Source organism: Oncorhynchus clarkii, chromosome 3, assembly GCF_045791955.1.
Source record: "Oncorhynchus clarkii lewisi isolate Uvic-CL-2024 chromosome 3, UVic_Ocla_1.0, whole genome shotgun sequence".
Lineage (NCBI taxonomy): Eukaryota > Metazoa > Chordata > Actinopteri > Salmoniformes > Salmonidae > Oncorhynchus > Oncorhynchus clarkii.
The window spans coordinates 51,385,129-51,409,898 of NC_092149.1; the positions used below are offsets into that span (position 1 = coordinate 51,385,129).

Genomic DNA, 24,770 nt, shown 5'->3' on the forward strand with positions numbered 1-24,770 from the left:
AGGACATCTTGAGCCGCATCCTTTCAATAGGAAAGTTTGGTGGATAAATTGAATGGAATAAATTCCTTACTTCATGTTGCAGTTATCTTGGAAAGGTAAATATTAATGCATTGTAAATGCTCATTTCATTGTAGATCATTTCTATACATAGCCTATATACTGCCTCTCTCATATGACCAATATAGTATGTGTCCCTTGAGGAAGAGGTCTTCTGACTGCAATGGGACTTCCTGGAATATTTACCCTCTTATTCCATGTCTTGACAGACCCTTAAAGATGTTACACCTGCTACGTACTGAACTGCGATCCCAACTGTAAGCCTCCAGATACATGTGTGTCCTTTGAAACCTTCCGCTTCTCTACACCTGCCTGCAGTTGGGAATGGGAACATCTCACAACTGCGGGTTGACCGAGTTCTCGGGTATCAACAACAACAACAGAAAAAGAGAACGCGTGAGTGAAAGGCATTTATGGCACCTCCATAGATAGGGTTTGAAGATGTATTCAAAGCCGTGGGTCAGTGTCAAGTCACCTCACTGCTCCGAGTGAAATCCTTTTCTTGAATCATTTTGCATTCATTATAAATTCCTTATTGTCTCTGTGTCCTGTTTTGTTCCTCACGGGAACAATGGTGGGGTGAAAGTGTCAGACTTCATCAACAATCGCAAATTGCATCTGGATCCCAACGACACGATTCATCCTTACTAATCAGATCCCATTGTCGTGGAAATAACTGTTATTCTATTTTAGACTCTAGACTAGAACTCCTCTTTTCTGCTTTACGTTGACTGCTAAAGAATGTGATCTTAGACATCACAAAGAGCTTTCCAAAGAAGCCTTCAATGTGATGAGATAACAGCAATATTTTCAAATGGTGCCGTTTTGTAGGCCTACAGCCAGTGTGCGTGTGCGTGTGTGTGTGTGTATGTACGCGTGTGTGTGTGTGTGTGTGTGTGTGTAGGTATGTAGTTCTCCCCATAAGACCACCCCTAATACTGGGAATGTGTCATCCCACAGATGGGCCCGCTGGGCCACCAGGTGCCAGGAAGTGACAGCCTTCCTCAACCAACCAGGTCGGGCCCTGCCACCAAAATACACACTTCTCTCTGGCTATTTTAAGCTTGCTCAGTTCTGAATGTGTGTGTGTGCTGTCTAATGCATGCACACTTTGCTTTCATTACATTGTCTTTTTATGATTATCTGAGTTCTGAAAAATCCTGTCTGATTTGCTTTGATATTGTGTTTGCCCTGTAGCTATATCTCCAACCACAATTAAATTGTGGTAATTGAAACCCTCCTTTGTGCATCTTGTCAGCAACAAAATGCTTTGTGGAGTTCAAAATGGTAATTTCTGAGACAGATTCCTTTGTTGTTTGCGTTCGTGATTGGAATATTCTGTCTACTGAGCCTAGGATACATACAGGTAGATTAGATGATATTGCAAATCATCCTCTGATTACTTGGTTCGATCCAGCTCCTGCCGTTTCCATGGTGACCAGAGCACGGGATGTTCTGCAGTCTAAGTTGTTGATCTCTGGGCCAGGCGGCCTGCGGCCATCAGACTATGGCCTGTTAACAGGTCCTCTGCCAGGATCCTCATGGTTTACCCACAAACACAGACCCGCAGACAGAGACAAATGCACAGCATATGGTTAAAGCATCCGACAGCCACAACCAGGAGGAAGTCCTAATACGGACAGCGTAAGCCTAAATCAGGTATAAAGCGGGAAGTAGCCTATGACTTGTCTTGGGAGAATGACCATGATTATGTGGACATTATTACCCTCATGATTTAAATTGTTTGACCAAACGTTTCAAGAGAAGAGCAGCTGTACTGCACATCAAAAACATCACAGAGCCATGAAAATCAAGAGACAGTAAAATACCTTAACAAAAACCTTGAGTGCTTAATATGCACTGAGCTTCTTCCTTGCAAGCTCAATACAGTATATTACTGAACCCAGGTTATGGGGAAATGTGGCTAAGGCAGGCACTGCATGCACCCTAAAAGTTGTTATCCTTTATAAAATAGATTTTGCATATCTGTAATACACAGGGAAAATAATCTGTGGGAAAAATGACTATTTCAAAAAGAGATTGGCAAACTGACCACAGGATATTATGGGAGAGTTGTTGCATGTATTGGGTGGAGAACTATTCATATGAGACAGCTGGGGATAATTCAGTAGTACACTTTCTAACTTTAGCCAGTAGATGGTGGTATGCACCAGAAGGCCTGGGTTATATTGTAAAACTGTATGGGTTAACAATTGTTATGGATTTTGTAACATTTGAAACATCCTCACTGTCCACAAACTTAAACAAATTGGACTTTGGCAATGGCATTAACTTTAAAAAAATATCCAAAGACATATAAGCCTCAATAACTTACGCATTTCAGTTTACAAACCAAAAACCTCACCTCAAACGACGGAATGTCTTGCCACATGGCAGTACCACTCTCCAATTGGAAAAGTGTGTTGCCAAAACCAGGCCATAAAACATTCCTAGAAACCACACAGCGGGTTGACTGCTTTAATCAGTGGAGTGGGTTGGCCAATTACAGAGATACAGCCACAAACTGCCAGGAAGAAAATAATTACTGCATTAACTACGGGAGATATGCAGATCAGGGGCGCCTCTCCCTCTCATATTGACTTCTCTAAATGTCAAGGTCAACAAGGTTATACAGTAACTATCTCTGGTCCAGGGTGTTAGCACGGCTGCTAACTCTGAGCCCCTTAACAGCGTTAGCAGCCGTACTAACGCCCTGGACCAGAACTATACAGGTGCCATGTAAGGTCAAGTGCTTTCCATAACATTTGCATTTATAGTATTTTATCCTAATTACATTTTCCATCCTTCCATCCAAATGGTGTAGTCGGTGTTAACAAGCCAGTGGAATACACTCGGAAGTAGGAGAAGTAAGAGAAGTGTGGAGTGTTAAATACACCAGGACACTCCAATAAAACATACCAATGTTTTTCACTACATGACTTAAGATATACAACTAATGTGTATGGGGGGGGGGGGGGGGGGGGGTTGCTAAGGCTCAGTGTTGAAAACCATTTTAAATGGCCTTCCCTAGAGCAGGGTTTATACCGTATGTGGAGGGAAGACCGAGGGGGGGCTTCCTATACCTCTGTGTTTCAGACGGTCTAGGACTGTTTTGTCTGGAGTTTCGTTTGAGGCAGCACTCCCAGAGAATGTTTACTTTTACCTTTCCGGTGGGCTAGCTACTCTTGATCTGATTCCCATGATTCCCAAGTAGCCTACTGTAAGACCTGCCTCTTTCTGGAATGGGTAGGGGTGGGTGTCAACATTTTTACATGTAATATGAGATTGCCTAATAGAAGCTGAACACCTTTAATATAACAGCGTATATCATTGTTTTTGTGAAGTGTGTTATAGCTGACCTATTCAGACGTTTATCATTTTGTAATGCCTGAGACACAGTAAGTACTCAGGAGAACTGCTTAGCCCGCCCAGAGAGGTACAAACCCTATTGCTCCTTTGCTTAACCAACACAGTACATTAAAGGATAGGATAGGACACTGAGTTATAGAGAACACACTGATCTGCTGATGGACTGATAAACTGAAGTGCAGTAGTACGACATAGTACAATATCCACTAGAGAGCAATGATGTAACATTGATGCTGACCTCTCAATGCACAATTGGAAAATGAGATATGATCTGTTCAAAAAGTTAGATGAGGTTTGGTAAGTATGCAGTTTGACTTCCAGCGTGTGTTATTTGATCAAGTTGTTGACAGAATACCACACTAAATATCTCAAGTCTTCCTTTGCATAAACCTAAGAAACATATCTCATCATTATCCTAATCGAATCACACGTTCCCTTTGACACTTTCTCTCAAGCGCTTGGTAGTTTGTTTCTAACATATGGGCTGTTTTTCCAACATTCAGTCCGCTGTCTTCTTTTTGCTTTCTGTGTTTCCTATATAGCACTGCCATCACTGACAGTTGACAGGTTGTGAAGTCAGCTGCAAGTCAAGAAATGCATTTTACCGGGGGGACTGTAACAGCCAGGAGACGTGGCAGGTATCCATTCAGCCTCTAACTTCAAACCCATACGGACTAAATTACCATTCCACATGTTACAACTGTCTGCCTCAACTCTTACCACTGCTCAGCTCCTAAAACATTTATTTTTCACAGTAATATTTCATCAGTGGTGTAAAGTACTTAAGTAAAAATACTTGAAAGTACTACTTAAGTAGGTTTTTGGGGTATCTGTACATGACTTTATTATTTAGATTTTTCACAACTTTTACTTCACTACATTCCTAAAGAAAATAATGTACTTTTACTCAATACATTTTCCCTGACACCCAAAAGTACTTGTTACACTTTGAATGCTTAGCAGGGCAGGAAAATTCACACACTTATCAAGAGAACATCCCGAGTCAACCCATATTGCCTCTAATCTGGCGGACTCACTAAACACTTTTATTTATTTAACCTTCATTTAACTAGGTAAGCCAGTTATGAACAAATTCTTATTTACAATGATGGCCTACCAAAAGACAAAAGGCCTCCTGGGGGATGGGGGCTGGGATAAAAAAATAAAATAAATAAAAAAAAATATATATATATAAGACAAAACACACATCATGTCAAGAGAGACAACACAACACTACATAAAGAGAGACCTAAGACATACTTCGTTTGTAATTGATGTCTTGAGTGTTGGAGTGTGCTATCCGTAAATTTAAAAAATTATAAAATCCAAAGTATATTTAAAAGCAAATACTTTTAGACTTTTACTCAAGTAGTATTTTACTGGGTGACTTTCACTTTTACGTAAATCATTTTCTATTAAGGTATCTTTACTTTTAAGTGTGACAATTGAGTACTTTTCCCCCAATGTATTTCATAGCACAAAAAATACTTGACACTTTTAAATTGGGCTTTCAAAATCGGGAGATACAGCTAGTGGCTCTTGGTGATAGTAGTCAACTATGGTGTCTGAACTTCTTGTGGATTGAGTACAGTGAGAAATGCAGAGAAACGACACTAGCCGGTCCTTTTTGTTTTGAGTAATCACAAGTAAGCCTGATAAACGGGGCATTCAATGTTATCAATAACTATCTATAAAGGATTAAAAGATGATTACATTTCAGAATAATAGCTTTCTGATTGCAGGCTATGTGAACTAAGCACTGAAAATCGTATTTAAGTTTTATCTATTTGAATTTACCATCTGAAAATATTGTACTAATCCTCAAATACATGTAAGAAGTTGATGGCCATTGGTTCAAAACACCCTTGAGCTGAGAACAATATACATCATGTAGTTCATACAGAATTTACAGTTCACAAATGCTGTGACCCAGACCAGACAGTACATTTTGGGGAGAGATGTGCACATTTCCAGACCTTCCCCTTTCCCATCTCACACGACCAATGAAACGTCTCGCAACGCATGTTAGAACTGACGCCAAAAAGTTTGATACTGGCAAACGAAAACCGCAAGAACTGAATAAAGTAGTCTCGACGGTAAGTCCGACGGGTGAGTGACTTACCTGTCTTTGAAAGCGCGATTCATTTTCTCGCTGAGTTCTTTGAGGAAAAGTTTCTCCCTTCAGAGTGAAACGTTTGAGCAAAGGAGCAGCGCTTCATATTGGGGGGGCACTACTTTGTAGCACTCTGCAACGTGCTGCTAAGGTAAATCCAACTGAAATATTGAAAATGTTTGGCAGAGCCTAGGCTACCGGTATTGCATAGGCTTACGTTTATAATAAAGCAACTGACTATGACAACTTTTATTATATCCTACTTAATTTATTTATTTAGATTTCTCTTATTGCATGGGTTTCCATTTTTCAGCGTTTTTTAAAACTTTTTTATTTAAATGTATGAAATTACTATTTACATGATTCTACTGAATGATTAGTAGCCTAATACTTCACCAGAATATTTTCAAGCTAATGTTTTTTTTGAGCCTTTCATTTATTGCCTTTGAGTTCTAAATTGCACGTAAACACTGCAGTAGATAAATAGATAATCATGTAGCGTATTTTAATTCGTGGTCGCAGGGCAATTCGTATTGTTCTATATATATATATACATATGTGACGCTTCATTCAGGATGATATATTACGTTACCTTACATTATGAATGGAATAGCTGTTGTACAATATCATGCAAGTCATAGGATGTATAGTATCATACGTCTTACCCGGTCATACAATATCATACATGTTTGAAGATGTATTGTAATGACCCCGATAAATGAAAATGTTTTTATAATCTATTTCATTTAGCAGATGCTCTTATCCAGAGCGGTTTACAGGCGGAATTAGTGTTAAGTCCTTTACTCAAGGCCACATCGACAGTCGGTTCGGGGATTCGAACCAGAGACCTTTCGGTTACTGGGCCAAAGCTCTTAACTGCTTTTCTCACACGGATCACATGGCCTGTCCATGTGAACCTCTTATCCTTCGGCAGCAATGGTGGTTTAGGTCAGTTGTTCCGAACCTGGTGTACTAGGACCCATGGGGGTACTTGGCCTATCCACAGTGGGTACTTGAGGAGACTCATGAGACCATAGGACTACTGGTAAAATGCGTATGAAGGGGAACTTCCTGGGGGGTACTCCGGGCAGTCAAAATTCAGTTGGTGTAAATGAAATAGGTTAGGAACCACTGATTTTTACCTTGTTAGCTCAGGGATTCGATCTTGCACCCTTTCAGTTACCATTCCAAAGCTCTAACCACTAGGCTACCTGCCGCCTGTGTCGGTGACTGCAGGCCCTCCCTGGAAGCTCAGTGTGCACCTGTCTAGATCTAGCTTCCTTCCCACACAGGATGATGCACCGTCCTGACCCCTACTGTAATTATCCCCTTCCTTTCCATGGGTGCCAGCAGATCTCACCGTGACTGTGCAAAGCTGCACAGTTGTGGCCTCAAACTGAGCCCAACCTGTTACAATTTCCAGTCTCACCATGGTTACTGTGGATCCAGTGTCCACCAGGGCAGAGCAGAGCACCCCCTCCACAGTGACTGGGATGTGACAAAAGTCCCCAACACAGGTCCGGCCCGCCCATCCGCTTGCAGTTGTCTGCTTCTGGGGGAAGTGGAGCCTCGCTCCCCCGTCTGTGCTGTTGGGCTCCCCCTGGCGATGGTGGGGGTTGGGAAAGAGAGACAGGGGTCTGCACGGCACCGTCTATGCGGACCCCAAGACGTTTCCCTGGGCTCTGGGGGACATTGGGCAATTCCTGCGCAAATGGCCTGGCTGGCCACTCCCCCAGCAGACCATGGGGCCAGGGCGTGTGTTGTGTGCTGTCTGGAGTGATACAGCACAAATGAGTTCAGTCATTTCAGTCACTCATGCAGGCTTTTCCAGCTCTGGGCTACTCTGCACCACAGCCCGCAAAGTGGGTGTATTTCCAAACGCCCCCACTGAAGACCACGCCCACACAATCTCCCTCTCCAAAGCCAACTCCAAGGCTTTCTGTAAGGACTCTGGATGAGCCAGCTGTGTCTGTGTGTGCAGCTCCGTAGCAGAGAGCGCCTGTATGAACTGGTCGTGTGCCAGCTTGCTCTGCAAGGAGGGGGGGGATGTGAGCGTATGTCCGCAAGTGAGGCTCTCATAGTCCTTAGCTACCACCCGTAGAGGCTCCCCTGTCTGCTTGCATCTATTACTCCGTTTGGAGCGCAGTAGCCCTCAGTGTTCTAACTAAAGCCCTATAATCACGTCTCTCCTCCGGGCCAAGCAACAATGAACAGGACCGAGCATGGTTTGTGCAAGCAGGCTTTGTGCGCCCCGATGCCCTCACGACCACCTCAGCCAGGTCCTTCGATGTCTATGTGGGTTCGTAGTGTAAACCCTGCAGCGCACACACACTTACATACACCAACTGGTTGATGGACTGCTGAATGCTTTTTTTCTTCTCTTGCTTTTTGTTCTTTTCCATATTATGTCTATCTCTGATAAACTACCCAGAAAAGGGTTCAAATAGCCCATATTCATATTTGTAGCCTTAGAAATAAGGTTAATGAAATCATTAATTTATGATTATCAGATAACATTTAATATATTAGCCATTTCTGAGCTTCACTTAGATAATTCCTTTGATGTTACAGCAGTAGCAATACAAGGATATAACATCTACAGAAGAGACAGGAATGCCTATGGGGGAGGTGTTGCTGTATATATTCAGTGCCATATCCCTGTAATGTTAAGAAGTGATCTCATGGCAAGTGTTATTGAGGTGTTGTGGTTACAGGTTCACCTGGCTCATCTAAAGCCTATTATTTTAGGGATGTGCTGTAGGCCACCAAATGCTAACAGTCAGTATCTAAACTGAACAAAAATATAAACGCAACATGCAACAATCAGTCAATTGAAATAAATAAATTAGGCCATAATCTATGGATTTCACATGACTAGGCAGGGGCCCAGCCAATCAGAATGAGTTTTACCCCACAAAAGGGCTTCATTACAGACAGAAATACCCCTCAGCACTCCCCCACCACCTCCTTAGAAAATCCCGCAGGTGAAGAAGCTGGATGTGGAGGTCCTAGATTGGCGTGGTTACATGTGGCTTGCAGTTGTCAGGCCGGTTGGATGAACTGCCAAATTCTTGCAAACAACGTTTGAGGCAGCTTACGGTAGAGAAATTAACACTCAATTATGTGGCAACAATTCTGTTGGACATTCCTGCAGTCAGCATGCCAATTGCACACTGCCTCAGAACTTGAGACATCTGTGGCATTGTGTTGTGTGACAAAGCTGCACATTTTAGTGGCCCTTTATTGTCCCCAGCACAAGGTGCATCTGTGTAATGATCATGCTGTTTAATCAGTTTCTTGATATTTTATGCCTGTCAGGTGGATAGAGTTTCTTGACGAAGGAGAAATGCTCACTAACAGGGTTGTAAACAAATTTGTACACAACATTTTGAGAGAAAACAAGTTGTGTGCGTGTATAGAACATTTCTGGGATATTTTATTTCAGCTCATGAAACATGGGACTAACAATTTACATGTGGTGTTTATTTTTGTTCAGTATAGATAATGTTTGTGAAACGCTTGATAGTGTGTGATGAACACAGAGGTCTATTCTCTGGGTGACCTGAACATTGACTGATTAGCAACTAGCTGTCCTCTCAAGAGGAAGCTTCTGTGACTAATGCCTGTGATGTGACTAATGCCTGTGATATGACCCAGGTTATCACTCAGTCAACTGCAGTGTATACCAATAGTGTTGGATCTGTGACAACCACTTGTATTGATCATATCTTCACTAATGCTCCAAAGCAATATCAGTTCCCATTGGCTGTAGCGATATAACATTATCCAGATGTAGCACTGGAAGTACTTGTAAAATGATTCATGACATTTTTGACAAGCATGTTAAGAAATTAGTGGCGAGAACTGTTAGAGCCCTCTGAATTGAAGAATCGTATGACTCAAAGTAGAGGTTGACCGATTTCAAGTTTTCATAACATTTTTGGATGCCAATTATGACCGATTACATTGCATTCCACGAGGAAACTGCGTGGCAGGCTTAACCACCTGTTACGCGTGTCCAGCAAGGAGTCAAGGTAAGTTGCTAGCTAGCATTAAACTTATCTTATAAAAAACAACCAATCTTAACATAATCACTAGTTAACTACACATGGTTGATGATATTACTAGATTAACTAGCTTGTCCTGGGTTGCATATAATTAATGCTGTGTCTCTTAATCTATCATCGAATCACAGCCTACTAAGCAAAAACGGGTGATATTTTAACAAATCGCATTTGCGAAAAAAGCACAATCGTTGCACGAATGTATCTAACCATAAACATCAATACCTTTCTTAAAATCAGTACACAAAGTATATATTTTTAAACCTGCATATTTACACTGCTCAAAAAAATAAAGGGAACACTTAAACAACACAATGTAACTCCAAGTCGATCATGCTTCTGTGAAATCAAACTGTCCACTTAGGAAGCAACACTGATTGACAATACATTTCGCATGCTGTTGTGCAAATGGAATAGACAACAGGTGGAAATTATAGGCAATTATCAAGACACCCACAATAAAGGAGTGGTTCTGCAGGTGGTAACCACAGACCAGTTCCTATGCTTCCTGGCTGATGTTTTGGTCACTTTTGAATGCTGGCGGTGCTTTCACTCTAGTGGTAGCATGAGACGGCCTCTACAACCCACACAAGTGGCTCAGGTAGTGCAGCTCATCCAGGATGGGACATCAATGCGAGCTGTGGCAAGAAGGTTTGCTGTTTCTGTCAGCGTAATGTCCAGAGCATGGAGGCGCTACCAGGAGACAGGCCAGTACATCAGGAGACGTGTAGGAGGGCAACAACCCAGCAGCAGGACCGCTACCTCCGCCTTTGTGCAAGGAGGAGCAGGAGGAGCACTGCCAGAGCCCTGCAAAATGACCTCCAGCAGGCCACAAATGTGCATGTGTCTGCTCAAATGGTCAGAAACAGACTCCATTAGGGTGGTATGAGGGCCTGATGTCCACAGGTGGGGGTTGTGCTTACAGCCCAACACCGTGTAGGACGTTTGGCATTTGCCAGAGAACACCAAGATTGGCAAATTCGCCACTGGCGCCCTGTGCTCTTCACAGATGAAAGCAGGTTCACACTGAGCAGGTGACAGATGTGAGAGTCTGGAGACGCTGTGGAGAATGTTCTGCTGCCTGCAACATCCTCCAGCATGACTGGTTTGGCGGTGGGTCAGTCATGGTGTGGGGTGGCATTTCTTTGGGGGGCCGCACAGCCCTCCATGTGCTCGCCAGAGGTAGCCTGACTGCCATTAGGTACTGAGATGAGATCCTCAGACCCCTTGTGAGACCATATGCTGGTGCGGTTGGCCCTGGGTTCCTCCTAATGCAAGACAATGTTAGACCTCATGTGGCTGGAGTGTGTCAGCAGTTCCTGCTAGAGGAAGGCATTGATGCTATGGACTGGCCCGCCCGTTCCCCAGACCTGAGTCCAATTGAGCACATCTGGGACATCATGTCTCGCTCCATCCACCAACGCCACGTTGCACCACAGACTGTCCATGAGTTGGCGGATGCTTTAGTCCAGGTCTGGGAAGAGATCCCTCAGGAGACCATCCGCCACCTCATCAGGAGCGTGCCCAGGCGTTGTAGGGAGGTCATACAGGCACGTGGATGCCACACACACTACTGAGCCTCATTTTGACTTGTTTTAAGGACATTATATCAAAGTTGGATCAGCCTGTAGTGTGGTTTTCCACTTCAATTTCGAGTGTCACTCCAAATCCAGACCTCCATGGGTTGATAAATTTGATTTCCATTGATAATTTGTGTGATTTTGTTGTCAGCACGTTCAACTATGTAAAGAAAAAAGTATTTAATAAGAATATTTCAGTCATTTAGATCTAGGATGTGTTATTTTAGTGTTCCCTTTATTTTTTTGAGCAGTGTAGTTAAAGGAAATTCATGTTAGCAGGCAATATTAACTAGGCAAATTGTGTCACTTCAGAGTCAGGGTATATGCAACAGTTTGGGCCGCCTGGCTCGTTGCGAACTAATTTGCCAGAATTTTACATAATTATGACTTAACATTGATGCTTGTGCAATGTAACAGCAATATTTAGACTTAGGGTTGCCACCCATTCGATAAAATTATAGTTTCCGGATTTGACCATATTAATTACCTAAGGCTCTTATTTCTGTGTATTATTTTATAATTAAGTCTATGATTTGATATTTGATAGAGCAGTCTGACTGAGCGGTGATAGGCAGCAGCAGGCTCCTAAGCATTCTTTCAAACTTTACTGCGTTTGCCAGCAGCTCTTAGCAATGCGTGAATCACTGCACTGTTTATGACTTCAAGCCTATCATCTCCTGAGATTAGGCTGGCAATACTATAGTGCCTATTAGAATATCCAATAGTCAAAGGTATATGAAATACAAATGGTATAGAGAGAAATAGTTGACGCGTCATAATTCCTAAAATAACTACAACCTAAAACTTCTTAATTGGGAATATTGAACCACCAGCTTTCATATGTTCTGAGCGAGGAACTTAAACGTTAGCTTTTTTTACATGGTACATATTGCACTTTCTTCTCCAACACTGTTTTTGCATTATTTAAACCAAATTGAACATGTTTCATTATTTGTTTGAGACTAAATAGATTTTTATTATATTAAGTTAAAATAAGTGTTCATTGTTCATTCAGTATTGTTTTAATTGTCATTATTACATACATGCATACATACAGTTGAAGTCGGAAGTTTACATACACCTTAGCCAAATACATTTAAACTCAGTAAGAATTCCCTGTCTTAAGTCAGTAAGGATCACCACTTTATTTTAAGAATGTAAAATGTCAGAATAATAGTAGTGATTTATTTAAGCTTTTATTTATTTCATCACATTCCCAGTGGGTCAGAAGTTTACATACACTCAATTAGTATTTGGTAGCATTGCCTTTAAATTGTTTAACTTTGGTCAGATGTTTTGGGTTGCCTTCCACAAGCTTCCCACAATAAGTTGGGGTGAATTTTGGCCCATTCCTCCTGACAGAGCTGGTGTAACTGAGTCAGGTTTGTAGGCCTCGTTGCTCGCACATGCCTTTTCAGTTCTGCCCACACATTTTCTATAGGATTGAGGTCAGGGCTTTGTGATGGCCACTCCAATACCTTGACTTTGTTGTCCTTAAGCCATTTTGCCACAATTTTGAATGTATGCTTGGGGTCATTGTCCATTTCGAAGATGCATTTGTGACCAAGCTTTAGCTTCCTGACTGATGTCTTGAGATGTTGCTTCAATATATCCACATAATTTTCCTCCCTCATGATGCCGTCTATTTTGAAGTACACCAGTCCCTCCTGCAGCAAAGCACCCCCACAGCACGATGCTGCCACCCCTGTACTTCACTGTTGGGATGGTGTTCTTCGGGTTGCAAGCCTCCCCCTTTTACCACCAAACATAACGATGGTCATTAAGGCCAAACAGTTCTATTTTTGTTTCATCAGACCAGAGGACATTTCTCCAAAAAGTATGATCTTTGTCCCCATGTCCAGTTGCAAAACGTAATCTGGCTTTTTATGGCGGTTTTGGAGCAGTGGCTTCTTCCTTGCTGAGCTGTTGTTCTGGGATTGATTTGCACTTTTCGCACCAAAGTATGTTCATCTCTAGGAGACAGAACGCATCTCCTTCCTGAGCAGTATGACGGCTAAAGGAGTGTGTGCATCCACAGGTGTGAAAGGAAGCTAAAGTAATTCCACTGCCTAGAAATAGGAAAGCAGCCTTTGCTGGCTCGAAAAGCAGCCCAATCAGTTTGCTACCTATTAAACTGATAGAGATAATTGTGTTTGACCAAATACAACTTGTTCTCTGAAAAATAGCATTAACTACTGACTTTCAGCATGCATATACAGAAGGGCACTCAACTTGCACTGACTCAGGTGACAGATGATTGGTTAAAATAAATTGATAAAATTATAGTTGGAGCTCTATTGTGAGGATTTCAGTGCAGCCTTTTATGTTATTGATCATAAATTGTTATTGAAGACACTCAGTTGATATGGCTGTACATCACCTGCTATCAAATGGTTGGAGAGTTATTTATCCAATAGAACCCAGAGAGTGTTCTTTAATGGAAGCTTCTCTAACATCAGATATGTACAGTGCGTTGTCCCTCAGGGCTGTTACTCTTCTCTATTTTTACAAATAATTTGCCACTGGTATTACACAAAGCTAGAATGACTATGTATGCAAATCATCACACACACTACATGTCAACCCCCAAAGCCAGTGAGATCACTGAAATTCTAAATGAGGAGTTAGTCAGTATTGGAATGAATTAATATATTGGTCTTAAATCTAAAACTAAAAGCATTGTATTTGGTTCAAAATATTCTCTTGACATCAACTGGAGTTGTGTATAAAGGGTGTGACCATTTTGAAGTTGAAGTCCTAGGAATAACATTGGATGGTCAACTATCATGGATCAAGTCATATTGACAAAGATGTGAAAATGGGGAGGGGTATGTCTGTTTTATACAAATATGTTATGTGTTTTTGACACACAAATCAACTGTTCTAGTTGTTCAGTTTCTGGTCCTGTCTGGTAATATGGTCAAGTGCAGCAAAGAAAGACCTTAGCAAAGCTGCAGCTGGCTCAAAACAAAGCAGCACGCCTCTCCCTTTACTGCACATAGAGCTAACATCAACTACATGAATGACAGTCTTTCCTGGTTGAGGGTTGACGAGATGAACTGCTTCTCCTAGTTTTATGAGACGTGCTACTGTACTGAAAATGTCCGATTGTTTGCATAGCCGAATAACATTCAGGTCAGACACCCATACTTAACCCACAAGAAATGCCACCAGGGGTCTCTTCACAGTCCCCAAGTCCAAGACAAATTCACGGCAACACAGTATTATACAGAGCCATGATCTCATGTAATTCCCTTCCATCTCCAATTACTCAAGCAAAAAGCAAAATTACCTTTAAAAAAAATATATGGAATGGCACACTCTAACACACACCATTATTTCTTTGTGGTATTGTTGATATTATGTATATTTTTTGTTGTTGTATTTAAAATGTGTCCTTGTCTAGCAGTGTTTTGTTACTTGTGTTTTTTTGCGGAGCCCAGGAAGAATAGTTGCTACGTCGACAAAAGTTAATGGCGATCCGAATAAACCAAACCATGCACCTCCATCACCTATTCGTCCGCTGACTCTTCCTTCACTCTTGGACTACCATAAAGCATTTTCAGTCTCTCTGCTAGGCTCATCCTCGTATCTAGCCACCGTGCTAATCCTCGTATCTAGCCACCGTAGTCAGATAGCTAGCGATCTTAATTTTTGTTTTTACTTCTGACACCAATGTAATGACCTCTAGATCACAAAGAAAAGAATGTCAACAACCGAGGATCCGGTTTTCAAATTGAGTGGTTTATTAACCAGAACTCACAGGTCGTAGCCTACACCAAACCAATCAGTAAACCACAATGATCCACAACTCTGTCAGGATGGGAAGAGAGACCGAACTATAGCCATTTTAAACCTGAGGTGCCTTTTTGAGTTCCAAATTAAACTAAAAACACTGCAGTAGATGAACATAAAATAATGTAGTGTATTTATCCTTTTGGGTTAGGTGAATGTTCCCGCAAAACTGCTTACTTCCTCCAGGACTGCCTCGTAGAAGGAATGCCAGGCGGCGCATAGACGCAAGATATTGAACTTCACTGTGTTCGCTTCATTAGTTGGCACTAACTTATCTAGATCAACGTTTTTTTTCTGTGATAGAATGAACATGATCTCAACCCCTTTTTCAATTGAACAAACCAAAATAAATATAACTTTGCAAGACCAAGTCCGTGACTTTGTTGTATGCAGAGCCAGAGCGCAACGGAGTAGAATTATATTATCAGGGTAACGTTAGCCCATGAGCAGTCTTTCAATCACCCGCAAGTGAAGGCGCTTTTCAGATCTGTTCAGAATGGAGCGCAGAGTCGCACATGACCGCATGTGTTGATATTCTTTGCTATTTAGCGAGTTATTATCCCAGTTATAGATAAGTATAGGTAGGCATTGGGGGAGTTACTGCTTCCTACAAAAGCACAAAACGTGTAGGCTACGTTTCAAGGTGTATACATTGTACATACATAATACATTGTATTTTGTAAAGTGGTTTCTTGCCTCATACAATCAAATTTACAGTCAACTATGGTGTTGAAGACCAAGTAAAAAAATATTAATTTGTCAAGCCCTTCATAATGTAAAAACGTTTTCAAAAGTTTCATGCAATGTAGGCCTGTATTGAACTACATATATACATACATGCATACAGTGGGGCAAAAAAGTATTTAGTCAGCCACCAATTGTGCAAGTTCTCCCATTCTCCCAGGCCTGTAATTTTAATCATAGGTACACTTCAACTATGACAGATAAAATGAGAAAAAAAATCCAGAAAATCACATTGTAGGATTTTTTTTAATGAATTTATTTGCAAATTATGGTGGAAAATAAGTATTTGGTCAATAACAAAAGTTTACCTCAATACTTTGTTATATACCCTTTGTTGGCAATGACAGAGGTCAAACGTTTTCTGTAAGTCTTCAAGGTTTTCACACTGTTGCTGGTATTTTGGCTCATTCCTCCATGCAGATCTCCTCTAGAGCAGTGATGTTTTGGGGCTGTTGCTGAGCAACACGGACTTTCAACTCCCTCCAAAGATTTTCTATGGGGTTGAGATCTGGAGACTGGCTAGGCCGCTCCAGGACCTTGAAATGCTTCTTACGAAGCCACTCCTTCGTTTACCTGGGCGGTGTGTTTGGGATCATTGTCATGCTGAAAGACCCAGCCACGTTTCATCTTCAATGCCCTTGCTGATGGAAGGAGGTTTTCACTCAATCTCATGATACATGGCCCCATTCATTCTTTCCTTTACACGGATCAGTCGTCCTGGTCCCTTTGCAGAAAAACAGCCCCAAAGCATGATGTTTCCACCCCCATGCTTGACAGTAGGTATGGTGTTCTTTGGATGCAACTCAGCATTCTTTGTCCTCCAAACACGACGAGTTGAGTTTTTACCAAAAAGTTATATTTTGGTTTCATCTGACCATATGACATTCTCCCAATCTTCTTCTGGATCATCCAAATGCTCTCTAGCAAACTTCAGACGGGCCTGGACATGTACTGGCTTAAGCAGGGGGACATGTCTGGCACTGCAGGATTTGAGTCCCTGGCGGCGTAGTGTGTTACTGATGGTAGGCTTTGTTACTTTGGTCCCAGCTCTCTGCAGGTCATTCACTAGGTCCCCCCATGTGGTTCTGGGATTTTTGCTCACCGTTCTTGTGATCATTTTGACCCCACGGGGTGAGATCTTGCGGGGAGCCCCAGATCGAGGGAGATTATCAGTGGTCTTGTATGTCTTCCATTTCCTAATAATTGCTCCCACAGTTGATTTCTTCAAACAAGCTGCTTACCTATTGCAGATTCAGTCTTCCCAGCCTGGTGCAGGTCTACAATTTTGTTTCTGGTGTCCTTTGACGGCTCTTTGGTCTTGGCCATAGTGGAGTTTGGAGTGTGACTGTTTGAGGTTGTGGACAGGTGTCTTTTTTATACTGATAACAGGTCCATTATTACAGGTGGAGTGGAGGACAGAGGAGCCTCTTAAAGAAGTTGTTACAGGTCTGTGCGAGACAAATATTGATTGTTTGTAGGTGACCAAATACTTATTTTCCACCATAATTTGCAAATAAATTCATAAAAAAATCCTACAATGTGATTTTCTGGATTTTTATTTTTTTCTCATTTTGTCTGTCATAGTTGAAGTGTACCTATGATGAAAATTACAGGCCTCATCTTTTTAAGTGGGAGAACTTGCACAATTGGTGGCTGACTAAATACTTTTTTTGCCCCTGTGTGTGTGTGTGTGTGTGTGTGTGTGTGTGTGTGTGTGTGTGTGTGTGTGTGTATATATATATACATACACACACACACACACACACACACACACACACACACACACACAGTGGCTACTGTAGGCTATATCATAGAAATCAAAAGCTATTTCCATGTGAAAATCTTATGGGATTTAATCCACTGGTTGTGTTGGTAGGCCTACATTATGATCAAATGGCCTATTGGCTACTGTCTAAAACTGTAAGGGTACAGCCTCTGTTCACTGTAAACGCGTGCCGAAGGTTGCACAGAATTCTCACAATGTTGAAGTTGCTGCTCACAACACCTAAAACGTGTTCATGTGCTTGATCCATAATCAGTTGGACACGAGCAGTGCCGTAAATAATGAAATGCAGGTGGTTGAACAGTCAATCCAGTTAATAACACTGTAGTAGTAATCCTCTCTCACTAGCTGGGCTCTGGCAGTTGGCTACTTTGACACCCAGAATCTAAAGACGGCCTTGAATAGGAGCAGAAGTCTAAAGTCAGCCCTTTCCCGTGTCCAGATATTGACTACAAGGGGACAATGGAGCTGGCTAGTGTTGCAGCAGCTCATGTAATGTAGCTAGAGAAGGACGCTCTTGACCTGTTCGTCTGTTCTGTGGTAGAATATGTCACAACTAGGGTTGCAAACCTCCGGTACGTTCGCAGGTTTTCCAGAAATCCCAGTTGGAAGATTCCGGAAATCAGGAGGGAGTAAGCAAGAAATCCAGTATCGTCCAATTTTGGAAAGTTACTGGAATTTTGCAAACCTAGTAATAACTTAATTATTATAGTTTGATAGGACAAATGTCTCGACCTACAGTCACATTTGACAAATGGAACCGTTATGGGGCATTGGTAAGGCCTATGGCTATTCAAAACTGACAACAGCACCCCAGCATCGTTGTGTGGCTAAGCGATTTACATCTAAGTCATTTCGCAGACGCTCTTATCTAGAATCGAACCCACAACCCTGGTGTTGCAAGCGCCATGCTCTATCAACTGAGCCCCGCAATGCTGTAACAACTGAGCTAAAAATCTGTGTCCCCTTCAAATGGCACGTTATTCCCTATATAGTGCCCTTCTTTTGACCAGGGCCCTATGGGCCCTGGTCAAAGGTAGTGCACTACATAGGGAATAGGGTGCCATTTGGGACTTAGTGTGTTGAGGGTTACAGGGTTGTTTCTAGCCTTGTCACAGTCCTGTCAGTGACTCAGAGCTTCCTGCTGCTATTGCCAAACAGTAGCATTGTCTCTGTATACCACGGACCATTTATCTATCACTTACGTCTTCCCAGCTGTCACGTTTACCAAAAGCCCCAACAAGTGGGATTTCTACTGTTGATAAGATTAGACGTGTGTACACACATCATCCAGTTTCACCCAATCCTTCTCCTTTCCTTGTGGCCTTTTGTACACTTAACAAAAAAATATAAACACAACATGTAAAGTGTTGATTCTATGTTTCATGACCTGAAATAAGTTTCCAGAAATGTTCCGTATGCACAAAAAGCTTATTTCTCTCAAATGTTGTGCATCCCTGTTAGTGAGCATTTCTCCTTTGCCTTGATAATCCATCCACCTAACAGGTGTGGCATATCAAGAAGCTGATTAAACAGCATGATCATTACACAAGTGCACCTTGTGCTGGTGACAAAAGGCCACTCAATGTGCAGTTTTGTCACACAACACAATGCCACAGATGTCTCAAGTTTTGAGGGAGCGTGCAATTGGCATGCTGACTGAAGGAATGTCCACCAGAGCTGTTCCCAGGGAATTTAATGTTAATATCGCTACCATTAGCCGCCTCCAATGTCGTTTTAGGGAATTTGGCAGTAAGTCCACCCGGTCTCACAACCGCAGAGCAAATGTATGGCATCGTGTGGGCGAGCGGTTTGCTGGGGCAAATGGTGGTCACACCAGATACTGATCCACGCCCCTACCTTTTTTTTTAAGGTGTCTGTGACCAACCGATGCATATCTGTATTCCCAGTCATGTGAAATCCATAGATCAGGGCTTAATGAATGTATTTCAATTGACTGATTTCCTTATAGACTGTAACTCAGTAAAATCTTTTAAAATGTTGCATTTATATTTTTGTTCAGTATATTTGACTGGAGGCCCCTGTTCATATCATCCTGGTGAGTCATGGGCTGTGTCAATTGTCCACTTATGGTAGTTGCTGAGTACAGTGTATATTTCTAGCAGAAATGTCCCATTCCCGACACACACTTACGTGTTGCTTCTGATATTGTTACATTTCCTCTATGGGTCTGACCTTGAGTTCCGCCATGTTCTGTTGCGCAGTTGAATGTTCAATGTGATAAGCACTTCGCCGCGTGGGCTGACATTAAACACTGTGCAACACATAAAGTGATCCCCAGCCGATCTTGCCTAATTTAAAATAATATCTCTTTAACTGCTAGTTGGTTTCATTCACGGGTCCCAAAACATTTGATTTGCTGGTTATTTGACTGAGGTACAGTAACGTTTAGACGGCTATTTGTTGATAGTGGCCAAAACAGTAACTTTTTAACTGTGGGATTCCAGGTGTTTTATCAGTCCACAGGTTGTTTCTGAAACGGCACCCTCCTATTTCTTTATAAACCGAGTGTACAAAACATTAGGAACACCTGCTCTTTCCATGACGTAGACTGACCAGGTGAATCCAGGTGAAAGCTATGATTCCTTATTGATGTCACTTGTTAAATCCACTTCAATCAGTGTAGATGGAGGGGAGGAGACGGGTTAAAGAAGGATTTTTAACCATTGAGACATGGATTGTGTATGTGTGCCTTTCAGAGGATGTATAGTCAAGACAAAATATTGAAGAACCTTTTGAACAGGGTATGGTGGTAGGTGCTAGGCGCACTGGTTTGTGTCAATAAGTGCTTTTTGAGGTTGGTTTTGTTTAGATTATTGAAAAATAATCACGGTTTTCGGTTTCGTTTAGATTATTGAAAAATAATCACGGTTTTCGGTTTCAATATTTTTTAACATGAATTCTGTAACGACACAGAATAAAACAATTCATAAATGTACTATGATGGTACTGACTGTCCATTACTGCTTATCACTTAATAACCATTTATTTACATCACTTTACTTGAATAAAATATTTCAGTAGTTGTGCATATTCCATTTGTTTTAAAGGGTGACTTTTGTTATTTCATTTCTTTAGAAAAATACTTCATTATTTCGTTTCTCATCTCTATAGAGCTGCTGCCTATGCTGTCTGACAATCACTATTTCGGTAGTTCTTGAAAGTAAAAAAGGCATCACTTAGATCATGTATTTTCAGGTAGAGATACCTCATGAAGGTACTGCTCTCCAGCCCTCTTGATCCAGCCCTTTTGTCTCTTCTCTCCCTCGCCGTGTCTGCCCCCACACAGACCGGACAAGTAGGCGTGCAATGGATTATGGTCATTGTAGTTAATTATCATGTTTTCTGCGAAAACTATTAGGATATTGGCCTGTTGGAACCTACAAATCCCTTACTATATCGCACAGTTCGGGCTTGATCTTATTTATCTCTAGAGAAACTGTGTATTCAACTCACAGAAGAAAAAAAATTCACAAAATTAAATTCAAATAACTGAACCGATGTCGATCTATTAGTTGTTTTTAAAAACCAAAAAATAACCCACATTTTCAGTTAATCACTGAGCACTACACCCTAATGGCCTTCAGCGAAGGTGAATGACCCCATGGCCATGTAAACGTCTGAGGTGTTTGCTTATTGCTAACACCGGTGCAAAAGAGAGCCCCAAACCCAAACGGAGAAGGACTACATCTCTCCCAGCCAGGTGTTCCAGATATGCATCTCAGTGACTTAACCCTTAGATGTTAGGATCATTGCTATTGAGGTACTGTGGATAGAACCAATATTCCTGTGGGTTAGCACTATAGCAGCGGCACCTTTTTTGAGGTGTTTCTTCTGTCAGCTATGGCAAGTATTTTTCATTTGCCTTGCTAAACTATATTCCATGTTTTATTGATATTGGCTTTGAAAGGGTACGAACCTTAACATCGACCATGTCGAATGTGAGTTATGATTCATGTTTGTTTCAGGGCCATGCAAAACATGATTGGTCAAACAGACTGTGAAGCTCTGAATATACACTCTGCAATGTGTCAACTGATAAAGCACCAACATCCCTATCTTGTTGTTCTAAGAAAGGATTAATGAAACACAGGCCTGGGTGTGGCTTTGCTGATAGGAACCCATTGTTATTTTTTAATATTTGGGAAAGCAACATGGCATCCTGGTAATGGATTATAGTGTATGTCCCAAATGCCCCCATAGTCCATATATAGTGCACTACTTTTGACCAGAGCCAATAGGGTGCTGGTCAAAAGTAGTGCATTATGTAGGGTGCCATTTGGGATGTAGGCAGAATAATAATGCAGTAGTTACACACTTGGCACACACTGGTTGAATCAACGTTGTTTCCACGTCATTTCAATGATATTACATTGAACCAACATGGAATCAACATTGTATTGTCTGTGCCCAACCTTTTTGTCAAAATGTGTGTGCATGGAATATTTTGATGGTTTATACAGCAAATGGACGCTTTCACGCTTGTGGTTATTATTGGCCTTGCACATCCTGTCTAATTTAAGTGTTTTCTCAGACAGAGACCATTTTATGTTAACGCTGTGGATGCTGGGAAGTCGACACATGCAACAGCACTGTTTACATTTTGAAGTCCTCACCAAGCACATGTTTAGATTCCACCTGAGGTTATGTTCTCCAATTTTGTCCACATCAGGTTTTCCTCATTTTCCTTTTGATTTGGAGCTGAACAGAAGCACCATGTGTTCCCTGATAGACTTGTTTAATATGATGTTGTGTTAGTTGAACAAAGACAGGCTATAAAGTAACATCGTATGGACCCTAAAGAACCCCAATGGACATCGGCCTTCTTTTGGCTTCATTGTTTTTAAATTCAATCAATCAATAAACTAATCAACCAATCTGTCTCTTAGTCCATGTAAAGATGTGCGGCTCTGTTTGTCCTAACAGCTCTACTGTACCTTAATGTGTTCCTACCTAATACTCATTTTCTCCATGCTGAAAAAAAAGGAGTTGGGACGCACACAAACCCAGCCCCGGGGCAGCCAACTAGCAAGCATCAGGCTTCCTGAACACTAAACAGAAGCAGGCCTTGATCCACCACTGCCCCTCCGACTGCGAAGCCAGCCCACCACGAGAATACACAGTGAGTCGGCGGCTTCTCTCTGATTTGTTTCCCTTCTCTCTTTCTGTTGCGCAAGCTTTCTTAATTGTTCAAATGTTTTACTAACTGTTTTCTAGTGTTGACATGAAAGTGAGAATGCAACACGGCGTATGGTGACGTCACCACGACGTTGGCTAACGTGCAGGGCAAATTATCATGCGGTATCGTCGTATGGGTCACTGCTGAGCAAAGATTCTATTTGAATTCTTACGTTGCCGACATGGTATCGCAACATGGTCTGATCAGCTGTGAGACTTGAATTACTTCCAGATGCAGGTGAATAGTAATTAGTAAATGTTGCCGGTAGACTGCATTCACTTTAGGGCCCGCCATGCTTCTTTATTGTTAGTCACATTACATATTAAATGAGCTAGCAGTTGTGCTCTGAGTTCAAGTTAAATCCTTCATCTTCGTCCTTAATGGGTGTGAGGCTTTTGTTTCGGGGCAGAGCATGTCAATCTCATAGCCGACCCGTTCTGAATGTGTCCTACTATTACTGGTCTCTGTGAGGTAATAACCCAATGGCTCCCTATTGTCTACAGTGCACTATTTTTGACCAGGGCCCCAACCAAAATCACACTGCAGAGCCCCTCAGTGACCCTGAACTGACACCTGTCTCACAACACCGAAAGAGCAAGAGGGCCTTGACGACACGCCACATCAATTAAGCAGCTGTTTTGACATTATTAATCCCATGTGATGTTGGGTGGCATTGTGTAGAGGTGGGGGATATGAATTGTATTAAAATAAAGGCCAAACTCAAATGTGTTGTTTTTGACACTTTACAGCCACTGCTGTTAACCGCAGTAGCTTTTTTTTTTTCCTCTCTCCATTTTCACAAAGGAACATTTAGTCATGAATTCTCAAATCCTTTCACTTTTTCCTACCCTTTGCTCCTCTCGCGTTCGTTCTCAAGGGGCTCCAGCTGCGGCTCAGGCTGCAGCTTCATATGGCTTGCAGTCTGCAAGTCTGAGGGCCCTGTGTTTATACCAGAATCAGACATCAAACCTCTCAAAACAGCCACGATTAAATCACTTCTACTTGTCCCTCCTTGGTGTTCCCAACTCCTCTATTGAGAGAGTGCTGATTATAACACATCCCACAGACGGGATACACAATGACCAATGGCATATTTCCGACTGACCGTATGTTTGTATGTACAGTATGCGGGTGTTATGCTTACTTAGTTGTTCTAATGTATTAGATGAGATTCACAGGGATGAGTGTTGGCCAGCTAGAGCGAGAGAGCGCACGTACTGCGATCCAGTGAACTTTGAGTAGTCAAATATTGTGGTTGTTGACGACAGGGAGCATTTTTTTGTTACTTATTTAACTTTGTCGCTTGTTTGACTGTTGATTTTATGGTGGAGGCTGAAAAGGTGTCTGAGAATACCGCTTCTGTGAACGCCTCAAGTCTGTGCTGCGAACTCAACATGGGAGGTAATTCCCCCAAAACGTCAGGAAAGGGAAGTTGCAGTTATTTTCTAATATTTCCTTAACTACTTCCACAGCTAAGTTACGGCTTGCCAAAGCTAAGCGAGGGCGTCTAAGAATAACAAGCTCAAAACGGCTAAAGTAATGACTGTGAATCAATGGATGACCCTTTTTTAAATGTTTTACATATATTGTTATTAGGGTTGATACGGATTTGGCAAGAAACTAAGATGGTTGATGGTATATAGAGACAGGAATCACTTCAAATAAAATTAGTATGTGAATTCCAACAGCCTGTAGCTGTGCCCCAAATGGGACATTATTCCCTATACAGTCTTCTATGGGCCCTGGTCCACTGCACTACATAGGGAATAGGGTGCCATTTAGGATGCAACCTATACAAATGAAGTGCATTATCAAAACAATTGACACAGTCATTATATCCTGTACAGAAATATGGGGGATGTGCAGCTTGTGACAACAACGCGGATCTCCAAGACCAGCCTGACACAAGGCCGAGGTTCCCCAAGTCAGGATCCTCCAGCCTTCACTCTCCCACCCCGCAATGCCCGGGTCAGTCTGGGAGGGACAGCGCGGCTGGATGGGAAGGTATGGATCTCTCGCACTCCACTTCCCTCTCAAAATCCCCTTCTATCCTCCTGATGTTGTA

The 24,770-nt window shown here is 42.0% G+C and overlaps 1 protein-coding gene across 7 annotated transcripts in view; it reads left to right on the plus strand.

Annotated features, from left to right (window-relative positions):
• The first annotated feature begins 5,507 nt into the window (after positions 1 to 5,507).
• Positions 5,508 to 24,770, plus strand: part of LOC139396950 (myosin light chain kinase, smooth muscle-like) — a 96,992-nt gene continuing 77,729 nt past the window's right edge. For 3 of the 7 annotated variants that reach the window (XM_071143884.1, XM_071143915.1, XM_071143906.1), the window contains exons 1-3: positions 5,508 to 5,690; positions 22,513 to 22,648; positions 24,553 to 24,709. In XM_071143884.1, coding sequence (XP_070999985.1) covers positions 24,557 to 24,709 — 153 coding nt within the window. In that variant the 5' untranslated portion in view covers positions 5,508 to 5,690; positions 22,513 to 22,648; positions 24,553 to 24,556. Of the gene's footprint in view, positions 5,691 to 21,138; positions 21,468 to 22,512; positions 22,649 to 23,993; positions 24,107 to 24,552; positions 24,710 to 24,770 lie in introns of those variants that run through there. The other 4 variants (XM_071143897.1, XM_071143922.1, XM_071143930.1 and 1 more) reach the window with 4 other exon arrangements.